The 19,017-nt window shown below is 49.1% G+C and overlaps 1 protein-coding gene across 1 annotated transcript in view; it reads right to left on the bottom strand.

Moving 5' to 3' along the window:
- Positions 1–14,139: 14,139 nt before the first annotated feature.
- MAD1L1 (mitotic arrest deficient 1 like 1) overlaps positions 14,140–19,017 on the bottom strand; it is a 354,589-nt gene continuing 349,711 nt past the window's right edge. The window contains exon 18 of the mRNA XM_069870454.1: positions 14,140–15,221. Within this exon, the coding sequence (XP_069726555.1) occupies positions 15,063–15,221 (159 nt within the window). The 3' untranslated portion in view covers positions 14,140–15,062. The remainder of the gene's footprint in view (positions 15,222–19,017) is intronic.

The following is a 19,017-nucleotide window of genomic DNA, read 5'->3' on the forward strand; positions in this document are numbered from 1 at the left end:
ATTCTGTTTTCACACCAGGATTTCAGTGGTCATAAGCCAACAGAGACCGACACAGGAAATGTGATAGAGCAGCACTAGCCTTTCTAAATTAAACACTTCCCAGATGCAAACTCTTTGCAATTAGAGAAAAGTAGGGTTAGAAGAGATCCAGGTCCCTCCATCTCTGAGGTAACTCCAAGGGAGGTACCTGCACCCCCCATACCTCTGTAGTTGGTGGGGCCTCACTGTGGGTCTCAGAGAGCTCCAGATGGCTCATTGGGTGGTGATGGAATGGCCATACTGCTCCTTGCCCTCCCTCCAATACAGGGTGCAGTCCTGGCAGCCATGGTCCATGTCCCTCAGCATTAGATGCCACAAGTGAGCTGAGAAATAACCCAGGCAAAAAACCCAAGGAGTCCCACTGTCCCCAGAGCCACCATACACAGACCTCCTGCTGAGCTCTGTCCACAGCATCCTTCACCCCCTTGAGGCAGCTGCTTCACTGACCCCTTTAAGGGCAGAGGGAGAATTTCACCAGCTGCAGCCTGTTAGGTGCTCCTCTTCTTTATTTTGTTTCCAGTTCAACCACTCAATTTCTTAAGCTGCTTCTGCAAAGAGAAATGCTCCCATGTCCGGCCAGGCTGTTCTTATTGCCCCAAACCCACCTAAAGCAAGAGGGCTCCAAGTGAAGCAAAAAGGTGCAGCTCTGCAGAAAACAGGAGCTGCAGCATAACCCCCCTCCATCCCACCCCTCCATCACACACTTACTGCAGCCTAGCTGCCTGTCATGTGCTGGAGCAATAAATCACCTTGCTTGCAGGTGAGGGGGGTTAGCAAGGGTGGGGTCAGTGTGGTGGAGGTGGCCCAACAACACACATCCTTTGGGTGAGGAGGGGTCCAGGGGAGACTCCGGGCTGCAGAGGGATGTGCTGCGGTGATGCTGGACCAGACCCAAAAGCAGCAGCGGATCGATGAGGGTGATTGAAGCCAGCACGCACTGCGTTGGGCTATTTTTAGCGCAGTTGACAGAGCAGGAGTTTGGGAGCCCAAGCTGGAATTTATTTGCATCCAAGTGCTCGTCAGGATGAGGACTGACAATGTGCCGTCCAGGGGCAGCAGCACCTTCCCTGCCCATTTTGGGACTGGCTCACCTTGGCTTCAGCTCCTCTTCAGTGCTTACCACATCCCTTTCCTCTGCAGCGTCCTGTGAGGACAGTGCCACCATCCCAAGGTTTGAAGCTGTGAAGACATGGATGCACATGGACATAGGATGGGGACAGAGCAGAGAAGATGGGATGGTCTTCAAGGGGTTATTTGGGGAAAGCCCTGATCCCACCCTAAATGTGCAGGGGGCATGAACAGGTCTTGTCCTGTAGCAGTGTGGCTGCAACACCACATGGATCCATAGAGTATTGCCAGGCAGGTGCGGACCCTGGAGGTGCTCCAGCCCTCTCCTCCAGCTCCTTCCTCTCCATTTACTCACCACAGCCTTTCTGTCATGGGGTCCTAAGTTGGTTTTCCTGGGTAGGTGCCTGGAGGTGAAACTGTTCTTTAGAGAGAGATGTATCGCAGTTACCATTCCTCCACCTCCAAACCACCGCTGCCGGCCGATGCTTCAAGGTGCTGAAGGCAGTAAAGCTGCTGATGTGCATTGTCGGTGGTGCTGGAGAACCCAACCCAACAACTATGCCTTGTAGCCATGACTTGGACTTCACTTGAATTTATTTACACTCTTTTTCACATCTCCTTTTTGCCGTAGCCTCTGTTTCACCCCTCTCAGCCAGCTCACCAGCACCAAGGGAAGGGTGATAGGGATTATCCAAATGGTGACTTGAGAGTTTTGTTCATTCCTGCTTTCCCTGCCCCTCACCCAGCACTTTACAAAGGGAAATCATCTGATTCAGAGTGAAGTCAGTTTTCTGGACTCAGTTTCCTCTGTTCTATGGATGAGAACACACAGAAATACCAGGGACGTGGCAAGTGGCCAAGCAGGATTCTAGTTTTTACTGGTTATGCTGCCCTTTCCTTTGGTCCAAATCATGTGATCGTGCCTGTTTCCCTCCTTCTGCAACTTCTCTATCCTTGTGAAGTAACCAAAAGAATCTCCCCAGTGTCTGAGTTTGCATGTGTGTGCCTTTTTAATAATTCAGTGGGAATGTTAATGACACTGGGTGCGCTGTTGTTCCTGCATGTGCTGATTGCTTCTCACATCCCATCAACATCTGTTTTTTCACACTCAGTTCAGCTGTCTGGAAATGGCCATTTGCTGCTCACCTTTACCTGCATCATCATTAAAGACCTCATTAATGTACTCCATCATTGCTTTCTTTGGGACTAAAAGATTTCCATTTCTGTCTTTTATCAGCTTTCTTGTGGTTTCTATCCTCCCCTCTCTTCACCTTTTCTAACTAACTCTTCTCTCCTGGTTCATCTTCTCCATTAAGCTACTCAAGTGCTGTCCCCCACGTTGTCTTGTTCATCTCCTGGGCTCTCTTCTGGATCCATCACATTTTTTAGTGTTTCCAGCTGTGAAAGCAAGCGATCAGCCCGACACGTAACATCCACGCTTTCCTCCCACCTCACTCGCCTTCCTCACAGCTCTCCAGCCCTCTGGTCTGGCTCAACACGCCACGGTGTCCAGACTTGACAGCCTCCTCTGTCCTTGCACAAGCCCCTGGCCAGTTCTGCCTGATCTGCAGGGGTGTGATGGGATGCCTCAAATTTTGTGAGTGGTGCCTGCAGCTTGTCTCTGCTGGCAGCCTCTTAAATCTTTTTCTTTCTCTCAGCATCACTTTTACGCAGCAGAGCTCTCCTTGGGCATCTCTTGCCCTGCAATCAAGAGCTACCCAGCCCATCCGAGCAGCAGGAGAGCTCTCTGGGTACTGCGAAAGCTCATCTGTGGTCTCATAAGTAAACACTGGCACTATTCAGGCGATGCAGCTAAATTAATTAATCTCATTCCACCACATTTGTAGCCAAGACACAAAGGTTCCCATTCCCTGCAGTTGGCACTTAAAACCTGCTTCTCCTGAACGTGCCCCCCTGCCCCACCTGTGATTTGTTTTGCAGTAAGATTTGAGGAGTGGGAGCGGAGCAGATGCTGGGAGTCACTGCAAGGGGCTGGAAGTGCCAGTGACCCCCTGGCCAAGCAGCCACGGAGGACGTGGGCATGAACCGTCTGCCACTGTCCATCTGACACCTCCCTGATGTGATCCACTCAGTTCAGGCTGACAAAGAGCTTGCGTGCACAAAAGCTCTTGTGTTTTGCTTTCCCAGCCATGTCAGGTGTCGCAATAAGAGATATTACCTCTCCATACAAACCTTATCTCATCTATATCCTTAGATCATTCTGCCTGTAACAGCACTACCACCCACTACAGAGTTCACACACATACGCCTGCCTGGGAAATCCCAGCCAGAGACGTGGCAGCCCTACACATGAGAAATCCTTCAAGTGCTGACAGCTGACAAACCCCTGTGCTGCTCCACAGTCTCCTCCAGCCTTGCAAGGTAATCACTGCTCCTAAAAGACAGTCAAATGCAGACACAAGGGCTTGAGGTAAGACACGCGCCAGGAGACTGGCAGCAGAAGCTGAGGAGAGCAGGTGCCTGGCGTGGCCACCCCAAACCTCTCTTCCCAAGCAGAACTTGCAGCTGGGAAAGAGAGTGAGTGGAGACATGGGCTGGTTTCTGATGTCCCACCCACCTCACAGTTTTGTCCTAGAGTGGGAAAGCAGAGATGGAGGTGCTAGACCAGAGCTGGGAGCTGCCCCTCACCATTAGAGATGGTTGAACCCTTTCTGATACAGTCAGGAGGCTTCTCTTTTTGAGGGAACTGAGAAGTCCCTGCTCTAGGCTGGCTTTGGAGAACAGCACACCCAGAAGAGCCCATCCGTGGACTCAGCCACCAGCTGCTGCTCTGGAGCTATCAGGAGAAGGGGTGGCTACACCCACCAGGTGCGATGTCTGAGTCAGACCCACCCTCCCCTGCAAAGCCACAGGTGTATGTGGCTGCAGATTCCCAGGTGAGACGAGGTAGTTTGAGTGGCACCAGGGTACTATCCTTTGGACAGCTGATCTCAAAGATCAGCTCTTTCCCAAAGGAAGAAACCAAAGCAGCACAAGGCATCTTAGGAAGATGCCAGCAAGTGCAAGGAGAGAGCTTATCCAGGGAGCTAATTTAGCTGGAAGGAAAGGGAAAGATTGCAGGATGTTCACCTATTAAGAAAGGGGAATCGTATAAATAAGCAAGAGCAAGGAGCCAGAGGCCAAAGTATCTGTGGAGAAGTGATATGGTTGGGTTTGATTTTAAGAAACCAAAGCAGAGCTGTGGCAGATGCTGGACCTAGAATGATTTCAGCCCAGGATTGAGTGGCAAAGGCTAGGATGAGGTTTGCAGAGACCTGGAAACCAGAGAGGTGAGTGAATTGTAAGCAGCACCACATTTAATCTAAGCAAAATGCATGAAACCGGATAATGTAATTGGGAGGGTTATTTAAACTGAATATTCAGAGGGAAAAATAAAACGTTGCAGGGAAAATAATAATACTTAGCACTTGTAATGTGCTTAGCATCTTCAAAAACTGGTCAGCCATTAACTGATTGCTCCTCTGCTAAGTTCAAAGGCTAATAAAAAGGGATGGTTCATTTAGTTATTTCACAGCTGAGCTTCTCAATAAGGCATGAGGAAGAGATCACTGCTCTCCAACATGCTGGTAAATAAACAGTTGGAAGTAGGAAAATACAACAACATCTCAGCAGCCGGTACCAGCTTCTTGCTCAGCTCCTTCCTTCCTCACCTTGAGCTTGTCCAAACTGGATCTGTGACAGGGAGCTCATCTGGAGGTCTGGCTGGGGAACGTGCATGGATGCAGTTCCAAAACTTGGGGTCTACTACAATAGACCCCAAGTTTTGGAACTGTCCCTGGGGCAGTGTCTATATGAGCATGGATGGGGCATCCACAGAGCAGAAATGGGGGCTTTTAACTGGGGATGGGTGATTCCAGCCCAGAGAGACCCCGACTGTGCAGCCCGATTGCCTCTGGCAAGCGCAGAGGCTGGAGGGAACAAAGCAGCCTTTTGAACAGCAATAAAGAAGAAGGCATTTTATGTTTGTTTTACTTAAAAAGTAAACAGCTACTTTTGTGTTTGATGAGCAAGCGGTTTTGTAAACACTGCAGAGAAAACATGACACAGTTGCACCTCGGTGCTTTCCAGCCTGTTTTCCTGGCAGCGGAGGAGCGGATGAGCACCCGAGCGGCTGCCCCGTGCACGATCCCTGGTTGTCTTGGGGTGGCCAAGGGTCTGCGGGCTGTTCCCTGTCACGTGCCAGGAGGAACAGCCAAGGGGAGGATGCTCTCATCAGGATGGAGCCATTCAGCCTGACACGTGTCCAGCCCCAGCATGGGTGAGCGACAAATCCTTTGAACACCAGGTACTGCCAGAAGCTTTGCACGGTGCCCCTGTGCAGGGTCACTCGCTGAAAACCAGCAGCTGCTGTGGCCAGTGTGCAACCACCCGAATTGGCCAGCGTCACCCATCACACTGCCCTGGGGCTGAAAATCCTTTTTTTGCATTACTCCTGATGGGAACCAACACAGAGTTCATTTATGTCTAACCCAAACGAACCATCATGGGGTTATAGTGCTTTGGAAAGCGGCTGTCAGTACGTTCTTTACACATACCCCCACCTACCACTTGTTCTCCTACGCCACTTGCTTCATGATGGTTTTTTGCCTTCTCAGCTTAGGTGCCCACTAAAGCACTGGCCTCTTCACACTAGAGAAAGGGAACTTTACAGATGCTCAGTTGCACCCAGAGGTGCTCTGTGATGCTCCAGACCTCAATTTGCCAAGCCATGGGTCTCCCAGTGACCCTGCTGCAGGTTTTCCAGCCCCACACTGGAAGGATGCCTCCATGGGGCTACACAGCTGGGTCCCACCAGCCACCCCTGGACCGTGCAAGGTCTTCTGCTCACCCATGAGCTGCCAGGGCAGCCACCATGAGAGGGCAATGGTTCACCCATGACCTGCCCAACTCCAGCAGTGAAGGAGAGCTTCAAGAAGATGCTGGAGAGCTACTTCCCTGTCTTACTGTTGGGTGATCCAAGAGGGATCCTGCTGCTTTATATAAGAGGTGCACAAGTTTTCAACTCTGAAAGCATTTGCTGGGCTCAAATATGCCCCCAGAGCAGATGAGAGCCCACGGCTGAACTCTGCTTTTCTGGGACGTGCCCAGCAGCAGAAGTGCCATCATCAAAAGCCTTTGGTGGAGACAGGGGTTGAGGGATCCTATGTCCCCCTGGCTTTTTGCCCCAGGCACTGCCTCCTGCTCTTTCAGCTGTGCTTGTGGACTTTGTGTTTTCTTTCTCTTTCTGCAAGCTTTCTTCTTAAGTGAAATGTTCCCCATCTCTGCTGCTAGCGTGGCCCTATGGACCCTGTGCTGGGACGATGAGACAGGTGAGAGCAGGGGACTCCTTAAACCAGTGTTACCACTAAGTGCCACTCCCCTGAGGCAGGTTTTGCTCAAGTGAGGCATATGGGTCAGGACCTCAATAATTTACAGTGCATGATGTGTCCTCCTCATCGTCTGGGGACCCAGGGATGAAGCTGAGCACAGAAACAGCAGCAGGCTTGCTGGGTCACTAACGTGTTTCTGACCGAAGGAAATCTGGGATGCAGCGTGCTAAGGATGCCACAGTAACTTCTGCTAAATGCTCACGTACAGCTGAGCAGCAGATATAAGGACTGTGCAAGACACTGCTGATTTTCCTCTGCCTGTTTTTGGCATAACGAAGCCCAATGGGTGTGTATAAACAAAGCAAGCATCTCTCTCGCTGGACCTCATGCATCATTTATAGCCAGCTTTTCCATGGCACAAGAAACATTTACATATGCCAGCATTAATTCCGAACGCCACTTCAAAGCCATCTCTGTCTAATGAACCCCGTGCGCTGTGCACAGCAAATTCCACCCGAAAAATAATTAGCAACACGCACCACCAAAGCATTACAGGGGGAATGCAGCACACCACCTGCTGAAGCAAAATGAATGCCTGATTTATTTATTTTTCCCCACTTTTTAGCAACGTTCAGGCACTGACTCAAAGCTGCGCTCTGTTCTTAGCTTCGCAGGGCCCTGGGAAGTGTCACGTTCCTGCCCTGCTTTCCAGGCTAGGGGTATGATTTATCTGGAGACGGGTTTATATGTTTTTCTTAGATCATGATTGGACAGAGCTGTGCAAGACCCTGCTGATTTCTCCATGCTGGGGGTGGCAGCTGGGATTTAGAGTACGAGCAGCTCTATGTCTTACCCTCAAGATGCACGAGTCCCAGCTTTTGGGATGCTGTCACCTCCTGAGCAGAGCCTCAGACTGATGGCTGGGAGCAGGACAGGACACACCGAGTCTCACCCTGTTCTGAGGGTCCTGTAGAGCCTTTAACCCCTGACTAGCATCAGCCTCACTGAGAAAAAAAAAAAAGAAGTTCAAGATAACATCAGGATATGAAGGTTTTGGTGCCCCCAGCAGCCACGGGTGCTCCCACCCTGTGCTGGCCACAGACAGCCCTGCTGCAAACAGCTCAGGGAACTGAGCTGGCTTTATAGAAGACATTTCTTAACACTATGTTAGAACTGCACAGCCCAGCTCCAACTGGGAGGAGCAGCATGTTTTGCTCAAGGCTTGACATGACAGCACGGCCATGGAAGACCCAGGCCACAAATCACCATCTTAGAGGGACAGAGGCTAAACCCAGGAGGTGGCTGGGGGCACAAGGGGACCGACCACACCGGGGTGGAGCTGGGATCCTGGCTTCCCCCAGGTCCTGTCCTCCTCAAATGGAAAGAAGATGCTCTGCAGGGTGCTGCTCTCAGCCCTGTGCTGTGTCTCAAGTATCAAGCCGTGGTATTCAAACTGTCAGTCTCTGTCTTGCTAGGATGCAAGGGGTTAAACTGTTCTTCCTATGCAAATTAGGCTTAATTAATCCTTTTCATCAGTTGCAAATATACCTTCTGAACCCTATTAAAAACATGAATATGCAAATTCAGACCTTTTTTAATACTCATTTTCAAGGACTTGGAGTCAGGCTTGATTATTCGATTCCCGTTAACAGCCTGTAAAACCTGGTGCAAAATTTAATTTCCATTTTAAGTTACCAAAAAAAAAAGAATCTGTTGGTAATTAAGCTAATTACAGTGTTACACTAAAGAGGAGACAAACAAGGAGGACAAGATCATTCATTACATTTAACACCAGTTACAGGGCCTGGGGACTCTGCAAGGCCAGAGTTAACCATGAACCCAGGAAACAGCAGTGGTGGAAACAGAGTGCGTGTAGAGACATGGCTTTTGGGGGACCTGGTGCCTTTCTTACCTTGTAAACAGCTCTGTCCCAGCCCCACAAGCCACCCTCCTCCTAAGGAGACAACTGAGGGAGAGGAGGTCTAGCCCGGCTAGATGGAGCGAGCATTGTAGGCAAATGGAGGTACAGGATGTGACCCCCTATAGAACATGACCCTGGTCAGAATATGCTGGGAGATGCCAACCAAACCAACTCAGCCTACAGTGAGCGCCACTGCCCAACCCACCCTTGAGGTCACCTCCTGGGGCTGGACAGTCAGTGCTGGTGGCTCCCAACTTGCCTACCAATCTTCCTGTGTCCCCCAGCTCTGCCTGCACATAATTAAATAAGAAATGCTGCTATAGACTGTTAATGATGGTTTACCACCACGGCGATCCCTTAAAATCAGACATTAGCATGCCTAGGATCTATTCTGCACTTGGTGTTCTCTAATGAGTTAGCAAAGTTAACAAGTGATTCGTCAGAGCTATAATCCTCACCTCAGGGCTGGCAGCGCAGGAACGGCAGCACGCCATGGTGGGCTTGTGCCTTCTGTACAGGACAAGGAGTCCCATGACCTGGGTGGAAGCACACAGGTGATGCTCTGCCCGCGTGAGGCCAAGGTTTGGTGTCCAGAATACTGGTGCACCGAGCAAGAGATTCCAGCATTGAAATGAAGTGCTGGTGTGACCTACCGAAGACATCCATCCCTGGCAGGAAGGATCCATCCAGGAGGCTGGTGCTGTCTAGGGGGGCTTTTCTTGCTCCTCCTCATCTCAGTGTGGCTGCTGGGATGGGCGGCTTGCTTCCCTGTGGGTTTGGTTCATTGCTTGCCATCTCCTCTTGGGGTTGCTTCTTGCCCTCCCAGGACTCACACTGAGAGGAGCTGTCACTCCAGAACATGCCACTTAAGGGTGGCTCTGCCTCGTAACAGCAGGATCGGAGCAGGAGCTGATCACGTACATCCCCAAGGGCTGGAGCGTGGCTCCCAAAACAAGCTGCAGAAAGACATGTGAATGCAGAGGGCCTGGGAAAGCCAGAGCAGGGAGGAGGAGTGAAAGAGGCACAGTGTGATTTGCCATCATCTGTTACATACAAAGCTGGTCTCCCTCATGCACTCCATGGTCAATGGAGAGTGGGAGGCACCTCCAAACCAAAGGTCTGAAGTAAAGTTCACGCTCTTCACTTCCCTTTAGGGAGACCACTTCTTGGCCCCCGCTTCTATGTGGACAGCCTGGCAGAGGAACCACCCAGCATCACCAGCAAAGCCTGGTGCCTTAAATCATACAGCACAAATGTTCATACAGCACAAATGTTACCAAGCAGACACTCATGGAGACAGGAAAGATTCACCTGCCTGGAGAACACTTTCCATCACACTGATACCAGAAGTTTCCAACCGCCAGATAAAACCAGTGTAACGATAGAGGTGATAAGGGAAATGCTCTTTCTCTATAGCCAAGCTCTATGCCTCACATGTCCTCCTGCATGTGCATCCTCCTGCCCCCTGACCTGTCTGGTGCATCTAGTCAACTGTATCATATTTGGGGGGAGTCAGGGACAGAAAATTACCTTCTCAGTCACTACAGACAATCAACTTGCTCCCCGAACCATGAGAAATGATTGCCCTTATTATTTTAGCTTGCAATAGCAGCGAGTCTTGTTAATGGTCATAAAATTATCTGGTCCTTATTTAAATCCAACAACCGTCTGTGTTTCAATGACCTCCTGATGGTCTCTGGCTTTGTTCCAGGTTGAAGAGTCATCAGAGGGACTGGGGAAGAAAAAGAGGCAGTGGGAGGATTAAAGAAAAACGACCAAAACCACAACAAGCAACAGCCAACAAAGAGAATTCAAAGTAAAACATGGAATATTAAAGAGAGCTCAGTCAGTCTGTTGGAGAGTTCAAAAAAATATAACCTGTCACGAAGAGAAGGAAGCAGCATCAGGTAAAATTAGCAACACTAACAAACTCATCACCACTGGAGCCTAGATGAGGAAACAGCACAGGGAAGACGAAGGGGCCAGGAGATGCTTGATCCCATGTTTGGGAGGCAGGAGAGAGAACGTACGCAACCCTAAGAAACATGATTTGGTAGAGGAATATGGTTTGGGTGGAGACCAAAGACATGGGCTGCTCCTGAGCCCTCCAGCACCAAGGAGTTACCTTTGTGTTCCCTAATTTACAAGGCAGTGTTTTCTTTAAAGTGTATTTTCCTTCTGGTTTGTCCCTTGTATTTGCTTTGAGGGAAAACATGCACACAAGGAAGGCTGCAGACCCAGCCATCATGGGTGGAAGGTGCAGAAGCAGCCACTGGGACAGCAGCCCAGGGCCAGGGTTTGAAGTAGTCCCTTAGTGAAGGCTTTGGCTACCTACAACGCTTCTGAAGCAGAACTCTCCAATTTCCTTTGGATACCAGACCACCCTCCTATCCTTTCAAACAACATCTATGAGCCCCCAAAATACATAAAAAAATTACAGTAATAACCTCTCCAAAGAGACACAAGAAATGGAAAAGCTCCAAGTGGCAGAGAACTGTTTCAATGCAACCAACCTCCAACACAGATTGCCATCAATTCTGCAGCAAACCTGAGTCATGAAATTAAAAGTAGCATCAGCACATTTCCTATTAGCTAGGGCTCCTTTTTCAGAACAGATCATACATTCCTATCCTATTTTTCTAGACACTTGTGTCAATGCGATATCATCAGATGCCGTTCAGCCGCTCCTCTTAGCCTGAAAAAAGCTTTCCTGTTGGGAAGGATGGGGTTTTAATATTTTAAAAAGACTTGGTGAAAAAGCTTTGCTGATTTTTTATTTATTTATTTATTTAATATCCCACCCCTGATGAGAGTGGGCGCGTTTTGTAGCTTTTAAATATCATGCAACTTTTAGCATCGCTGCTATTAAATCCGAATCTGCTGTCACAGCAGGCAGCGTGAATGTGATTTACACCAGCGCGGAGAGCGTGTTCTGTCCTCCCTGGCTACTACACTTGCCTCATCAAGAATGCGCCATCGTTAGCTACGGTCACCTGGCACCTGACACCGTCATCGTTTTCCCAACATCTTCAAAGAACTAAAAGCTCTAACAGAACCAAACCTGCCCTGGCTTCGTCATCTACACTGAGCAGCATTGGCTGCCAGGGTCCAGCATTACCTTGGTGATGTCCTCAGAAGGCTTTGCCTCTCTTCCCGGAGGCTTATTTTGACACATCTGCCCGTCAGCCCAAGTCACACCATTCTCAGCTGTCTCTCAGCCTGCTGCTGGGCTTGGGAAGTGAAAAGGTTGGGTGACGCTCTGTGTTTCTTTGGTGCGTTGAAGTGAGTGGACGGGAGCAATGGAGAACTGACAGCAACGCTGGCACCGCAGCTGCGGGATGCTCTGTCCGACCTCCACTGATGAGGAGCCCCAGTGGGAATTTGCCACTCATCTGGGCTCCCTGCAGGGTGACATTTAGGGTCAAATAACCTTCACTGCTGGTCAGTGTTGAGAGACCGTGGCAGGGAAGCAATACTCCCGTTTTACAGAGCCTGCAGTGCAGAAGGGAATCCCAGGCTTGTCCCATGACAGGCAGAAAATCCAAGAGTCAGGAGTGGGATTGCTCCTGCCCCATCAGTTTCCATACCCCAAGAAGTTCCTTCTTAGGCACCACACGCTTCCAGGACAGCTCTGAGGATCACACAAACAGCATGCAGGAGCCAGGAGACACAAAGCAAGAGCAAAAGGCTCCAGATTCAGAGATGTGACCTGAGGAGAGGCATGAACTTTTGCAATATCGGTCTTACCCAAGAGCTCTGCTGGTTTCAAGGACCGTATGGCAGCACTTGACAGCTCTTTGCCCCTGTTTAGTATTTATATATGCACGCAGATGAAAAGGGTTGATCAGTAGAGGAGCGGGGGCTCACAAGCAGTCTGAGTGAAGGGAAGCTTCAGGCAACACTGCAAACAAGACAGGGCTCCGCCACGCACAGTCCCCCAGCCGTGCATTAATAAATCATATTTTACAGCTTATAGCTCATAAACCCAGCGAGCATGCACAGAGATCCAGCAAGCACACATGCACTTGTTAACACTCTTGCCTCTCCCCTCCAACCAACTGCAAATTTATTACTGATCTCCCTAGATTTTCTAAAAGGATTTTCCGTGAACAGGTCTAGAGCTTTGCAAGAGATGAGCCAAAACCAGATGGGACTTGTGCCCCCAGCACCTGAGGTGGTTGAAACTCGCTGCAGCATCAGCAGCAAGCAGGATCTCTGAACCCTGGGGGGCTGCATCTGTGGAGGAGGGATGCGGGGGCTAGTCAATGTGAGCACAGAACGCAGGACCCTGGGATGAGCTGCTGAGTCCCATGTATCTCAGCATGGAAGGAGCAATCACTGTGAAATTCAGCATCGCAGTTACTCCTTGCAGCTCTGTCGTGGCTGAGACAAGCAGCATAATGATGACAGCAGACATGGGAGCTGCCGTGACAGCCGGGTACAGCCATATGTTTGAGGCTTCATCCTGAATTTGGTGTTGGAGCTAGAAACTAGGGAGTCTCAGCTCTTCTTCCCTGTGCCCAATGACAAGCATGTGTCCCAGGTGGCTTTGCAGTGGTCTCACTCCCACATTAACACTCGCAGGCCTCCATCAGCAAGCCTCAGAGAAGCCAAGCTTCACAGAAGCCCTGCATTTCACACAGTGCCCAAGCCTCCTTGCTCTGCAAGTGGTTTCTGCTGGCCAAAGCAGGGCAGTTAGCCCAGCAGCTTCCCAAGCCATGAGCAGGAGCAGGCGCTGCACCACGCTAGCACATCTAGCCAAGCACCCATGCTCATGACACACCTCTCCCAACTGTGCTGCTGTATTAAACTTAGTTGAAGAAATCAGTCTTGCAGGGAGAACAAGGTGCAGAGCAGTAATTCATCTGTCTCTCCTCCCCACCAAAGGCATCTCAGGAGGCTGCTATTTTCTACCCCAACTTATTATCCTTTCACTTTTGGGAGGCAACTTTCCAATGGGTAGAACGTGTTTTCCGTTGTCACTCTCCAGCATCGCTTCTCGCCTCACCCGTGTTTTGCTAAGATAGAGGGTTTATTGTAAACTTATTAATTACTTCACTTCTGCTGTGAGGAGCCAGGAGAAAAATTTTCAGAGGCAGCCAGGATCCGCTATTGTGTTGGCGGAGGAGCCGAATGCGGCTGACGTCATGATTCATTTTCCCCATGACTGAGGAAGGCGACTCTCAGTGCCACGTCGCGCATATGAATCAGGCAGCGTTCCCCTGGCACAGCATGCCAGGCAATTCATCTTCCACCAGGACTTCTTCAAGCAGAAGAGAAAAACGCCAAACTTTTGCTATTGCACTTCCCTGCAAACCCTGCGGAGAGGAAGGCTGGGGAGATGGAGGCTGCAGCCTCACCAGAGCACACGCTTCTCCCTCCACCTCTGATCAGTTGGGTCTATAGCAGCTGTTTTCCATGCCTGTAGACATATCGACAGCTCCCAGAGTGACTCCAGCACGCATGGCCAACCCTACAGCCACTGTGAGCATCTAAGCTAAGTTTCTAGCCTGCTTACTGCTGCCTTCTCATCAAGCTTAGGAAGTATGCTCTTGCTGATATCAAGAGGAAATCAATACACACAGAAGTTCATAAGAAGCTAATCTGGTTACAGCATGAATAGAGTTGCCTGGAAAAACTGAGATAATGATGTCTTCCCTTCTCAAAGCAGTACCAGCATCAGACTGTTGATGGACGATTCGTCATCATGCTTTAGATGTGGGAGTGCACGGGGAGAGCACAGCATATATCCCAAATAAAGGAGTCATACATCCAGCTCGGGAAGTGACGCTTTATTCTTAAGACAGAAGAGGTGTATCCATCGTAACATAACACATCAGACTTCAAGGGGTGCTCCATCCTCCATGGAGGAGAGGAGGGGGGAGACTCCTAGCAAAGAGCAGGTCCCTACAGCCTGGCAGCAGACTAAAGCCAGCAGCAGTGAGCACACCCCAAAGAGCACATTCACACCTTCCACAGTCCTGAGGTGTCCAAGAGCCTAGAAGTCTCAGTGAGGGACAAAAAGCAAGCCAGTGACATCTGAGCACAGCACCCTGTACAGAGGTCCCAACAAAGGTACAGAGTGTTCAAATAGCCATTTATGTTTATGCTTGTCTGCTGAGTGACAGCAGACTCGGGTAACTGGATACCTTGAAAACAATTTCAACCTTGTTGAATGATGAGCTGTTTTCAGGAGCACACGTATCCATAAAGAACCTGCTACTCATGACTGAACCTTCCCCAGGTCCCTCTCCTCAGGGACCAAGCCCTTGGCCTGGGGACAACCACAGGGGCAGGAAGCACCAGCCTCTCTGCTGGAGTCTATGCTTGGGGGATCATTTTGGGAAAACCAGCAAACGCTGATGCTGTGGCTCCTCAAACCAGCACTGTCCACCATATTCCCAGAGAGATGCTAGGACAGTCTGGGCAGCGATAAATGCATTTCCCAGTTCAAAGGCAGAGTCTGGGTCTGGAAACAGGAGAGGCCTGGGATGGAGCTAGACTTACCCTCCCACAAGAGAAATTATGCTTTTCAGAAGAATTAGTAGGATTTGGGAATCAGTATGAAAAAAGGGGAAAGGAGGAATTCCCTGGAAAAAAGAAGCAACCCAACACCACAAATTAGGGGTAGGAGGGGACAATTTGTCCTTGCTACCTCAAGTGTCCTGCCCAGGAGTGCTTCACACCTGGCTGGTAGCAGGACACTAAGCAATGGTCTGGCGGCTGAAGAGGTCGAGGGTGAGGGCGCTGAGGAAGGCCGGGATGCTGTCTTGGCGAAGCAGGTGGAGTTCAATGAGCTCGCGGATGGTTCGCGAGAACTCAGTTTCCAGAAGCTGCATTTTGCCACCGGAGGAGCTGGAGGCCTGAAGGGAAAGAAGAACGAGCCCATTAATACCATAGGGTTTTAATTCACCACCCATGATGCAGGGGCGAGCTAGTGTCACTGCCCTGAAGCCTCCTCCTGCAGGGATCCTCCTGCAATCAAGGACATGTTATCTGCTGCAGGTGTTTGGTGGTGTAATTGAGCTGTTACTGTGTTGTGCACATGAGGTTCAACAAGGCAAAATGTCAGGTCCTGCACTTGGGTCACGACAGCCCCGCGCAATGCTACAGGTTTGAATGCTGCAGGGATGAATGACTGAAAAGCTGCTTGGCAGAAAATGACCTGGAGATGTTGGTCAATCGCTGGCTGAATAGGAGCCAGCAATGTGCCCTGGTGGCCAGGCTCTGCTGCCAGCACAGAATCGGGGTGGGTGCCACCATCACCTCCAGATCTCTGGTGTCAGGAGCTACATGCGTGGGGTGGTTTCTTTCCATGAAAACTTATCCCTGAAGTCATTCCGCTTCTGTAGGAGGAAGCAGACCTTTTCCTAATTAACACAACTCGTTCCCAACAAGCCGCTGATCCACCCCGCATCCCTGAAGCGTTTCTGGATGTTTATATCAGCCCAGCAGTGCATGGCCAAGAGCTCCAGAGGAATTATTCCAGAGATTCTCTCATGAAAATAAGGAAACTCAACAAGTGGGAAGACATTACAAATCTCCTGTAACACATAAAACAAGGATAAAAGCTAAATGCAAGAGAAAGAAGGAAAGCTTGAAGCCTCTCCTGCCCCCAGAGGCACAAAAGCTGCTTGTTTATTAATAAAACGGCAAAAACATCACAGTGCAAATGCTAATTTTACCCCCTGCCATTTTCCTTTTCAAAATGCTGCCATTCCTAACTGCTCTGCTACCTCTTGGAGCCGAGGCAGGGCAGCTCACGCAATGCTGGGCAAAGCTAGCATCCCCCCATAGCAGGCAGACCCCCATCCCAACGTATGGATGCCAAAAGCCAGAGCAGAAGATTGCCACGGGAAGGGAAAACATGGCTTTACCTACTAGGAGAAAAGGGAAGAGATAACTGCCAAGAGCCCTGGGCAATCTGCTTGTTTCTGATTTCATGTTCTCAGGAGCCTGGATACATCTGATTATGAACTTTTCATGTATGTGTCACTTTGGATTGCAAAGAACGCAAGGTACCAAGGTTTGCCCCCGTCACCCTAAGCCAGGCAGGGAATCTAAACAAGGTTTCTGCATGCAGAAGTAAATTAGCTTTTGTTTAAATCTCCTCCACTTTGGCTTTGTTGTTTTTCAGCAACTCCAAAGGAAGTTCAGCACTTTAATCCTCTGCTTGCTGGAACAGCCTAGCTTGCTTTCTGCGCTTCCAATGTACCATCTAAGATTAAAGAGTACAAGAAGGAAGAGGGCAGAGGTGGCAGATGAAGAAGCCAGTTGGAGGCACAGGGAGGGACATATATCCGCAAGTCACGTAAAGCCAGAGGTGCAACAAGAGGCTGTAGCACAGCTAAGAGCTAGCAGAGCGGTTGGATGCTGTAAAAGCAGCAGAGGTTTCGTTTTGCAAATCCCCCCTGGATTCAGCTAAGGGGAAGCGCTGCCTTCGGAGGGAGGTCCGAGTATTATCAATGCATCACTTGTGTCTCCAAAGTCAGCACTGAATTGCATTCCTCTAAAATGGGAATTCAAGCTCTGTATGAAACACACACTGCCTCCTTCGCAGATTTAAAACACTCTTTGGGTACAGAATTAATTTTCTAAGAATTTACAAGTAAATCCATTAATTGGTTTACTAGTTTAATTAATTAAAGCGAGTTCCTTAAGAAATTTAGCATCCAGTGCCAGACCATTTGCTTGTGTTTTATGATCTTGGAAATGGAGTAACATAAATGTTTTAAAGTTCTCCTCTGCTTTGAGCTCACTGCCGTTGTTAAAGAAGGCTATATTTGAATAATTTCTTTTTTATGAGATTAACGGCAATTTCTCTCTACTATCCTTCATAACCAAAGTTTCCACTTTCAGCAGAGGCAGAAGAATAATGTTCAGAGAAAGTTATGTTAACAAATATGTGCTTCTGAGAACTTATTTCCCATTGAGTTCAATGAGACTGTGGTTTCTCTCGGTTGTCAGATGGTCAAGGGAGGCATCGTCCTCCCCGCTGTCGCCTCCGACTTCCCAGAAACTCCAAAAAAATCTAAAAAACCCAAAAAGCTTCCAAACCTCAGACATCTCAGCCAGGTTTCTTATGATCTCTTCTGTAACAGGAACAAAGGGAGAAGGCAATTCTTGGAAAAAAACACTTGGAAAAAAAGGCAATTCTTCCTCTGTCGGGGGATGTTTCCATGCTAACTTTGAGGATGGATGCACTTGTGGTTCAGTTCATTCCATCTCACACTGCTTTTAAAAAAATATAGGATTTTTTTTTTTTCTGGGAGTGTTTTAAAATTTCCATCATTGTTACCTTTCTTATTTGTTTTTATTGCTTTTTTCCCTTCACTCATCTGTTCATAATGCAGTACAGACTGGGACACATAGATAGATTTGTTGCCTTGAGTTCAACAGCAGGAGTACCTTTGCAGCATGTGCTTTACAAATAAAGTGATTATACAAAATAATGGCAATATGTTCCCATTAATTCACAGGATTTCTTTTCAAACACCAGTCTGCACCCTGCCTGGTGCATGCGGAGAGCTGCAGGCAGAGAGGGAAACATCGGGGTGCGTGATGTGGCAGCGGGAGAGAGCAGGGGACCGCTACGAGGCAGAGGGATGCTCAGGGGTGTGTGGGAGCACAGAGGGGGATGACATCGGAGAGGATGAATGCTGTGATTCTATGATTCTAAGCAAATATTCCCCCTGCCATGCCCTCGGCTTCCATGAGCACAGAGCAGCCCTAGCATGCTAAAGCTGAGTACTATGAGAATACCATCCGACAGGTACCCTTAACATAGACTGAATATTAGTTTCTTCTAATTCATGCAAAAAAATCTGCCTGGCTCACTAAACTACCGAGATTCAGTTCTATGTTATGTTTTATTCAGATCTCAAATACTTGCAAAAGGAAAGATTCCTGCTTTCGCTAAGCTCTGTTGCCAGTTCAGTCTGATTTAAGGCCTATCGGGACCTCTTCTCGAAAAGCAATGGAAATCAATCTTTGCCCTGTGTTACTGCACGCTCGGTTCTGCTGGGGACGGGGAGGGGTTGATGCAACTCCTGCCATAGATTTGAAGGGTGACACCCCGTTTTTCTCCTCGTAGGCTGTGCTACCCCATGGAGCAATCTGATCAGCAGGCAGATTCCACTGTACTGTAAAACACGAATACGACAGGTCTATTTACCACATGGTGACATAAACTTGCAGTAGCTGCTACGGGATCTGCTCAGAGAAAGGAGCCATTAGTACAATTGTTTTTCCAGGAGAATCAAGATCAGCTGCTGCCTGCCTGCCAGAAAGAAACATCATAAATCTTCCTCTTAACCCTGGAAACTGGTAAATTATTCAAGGCTTTATAGTTTATATATACATATAAAAGTCTCTCAAATAACCACCAGCGTGGTAGAAAAGCGAAGAGTTCTCTCCAACAGGGACAATCTCAGCAAGGAGCAGACGATGCACAAGATGTGTAGGAGCGACAGGCACTCCCAAACGTACCTGCTGGGGGATGGACCTGCACCTGGTGGGATGTGGCTGATAATGCTGCAATGTATGGACCACAAAGGAGACCCTACCAACTGCTGACACTGTAACCTAACATAGAATCATAGAATAACCAGGTTGGAAGAGACCCACCGGATCATCGAGTCCAACCATTCCTATCAAACA

Source organism: Phaenicophaeus curvirostris, chromosome 16, assembly GCF_032191515.1.
Source record: "Phaenicophaeus curvirostris isolate KB17595 chromosome 16, BPBGC_Pcur_1.0, whole genome shotgun sequence".
NCBI classification, from domain to species: Eukaryota; Metazoa; Chordata; class Aves; order Cuculiformes; family Cuculidae; genus Phaenicophaeus; species Phaenicophaeus curvirostris.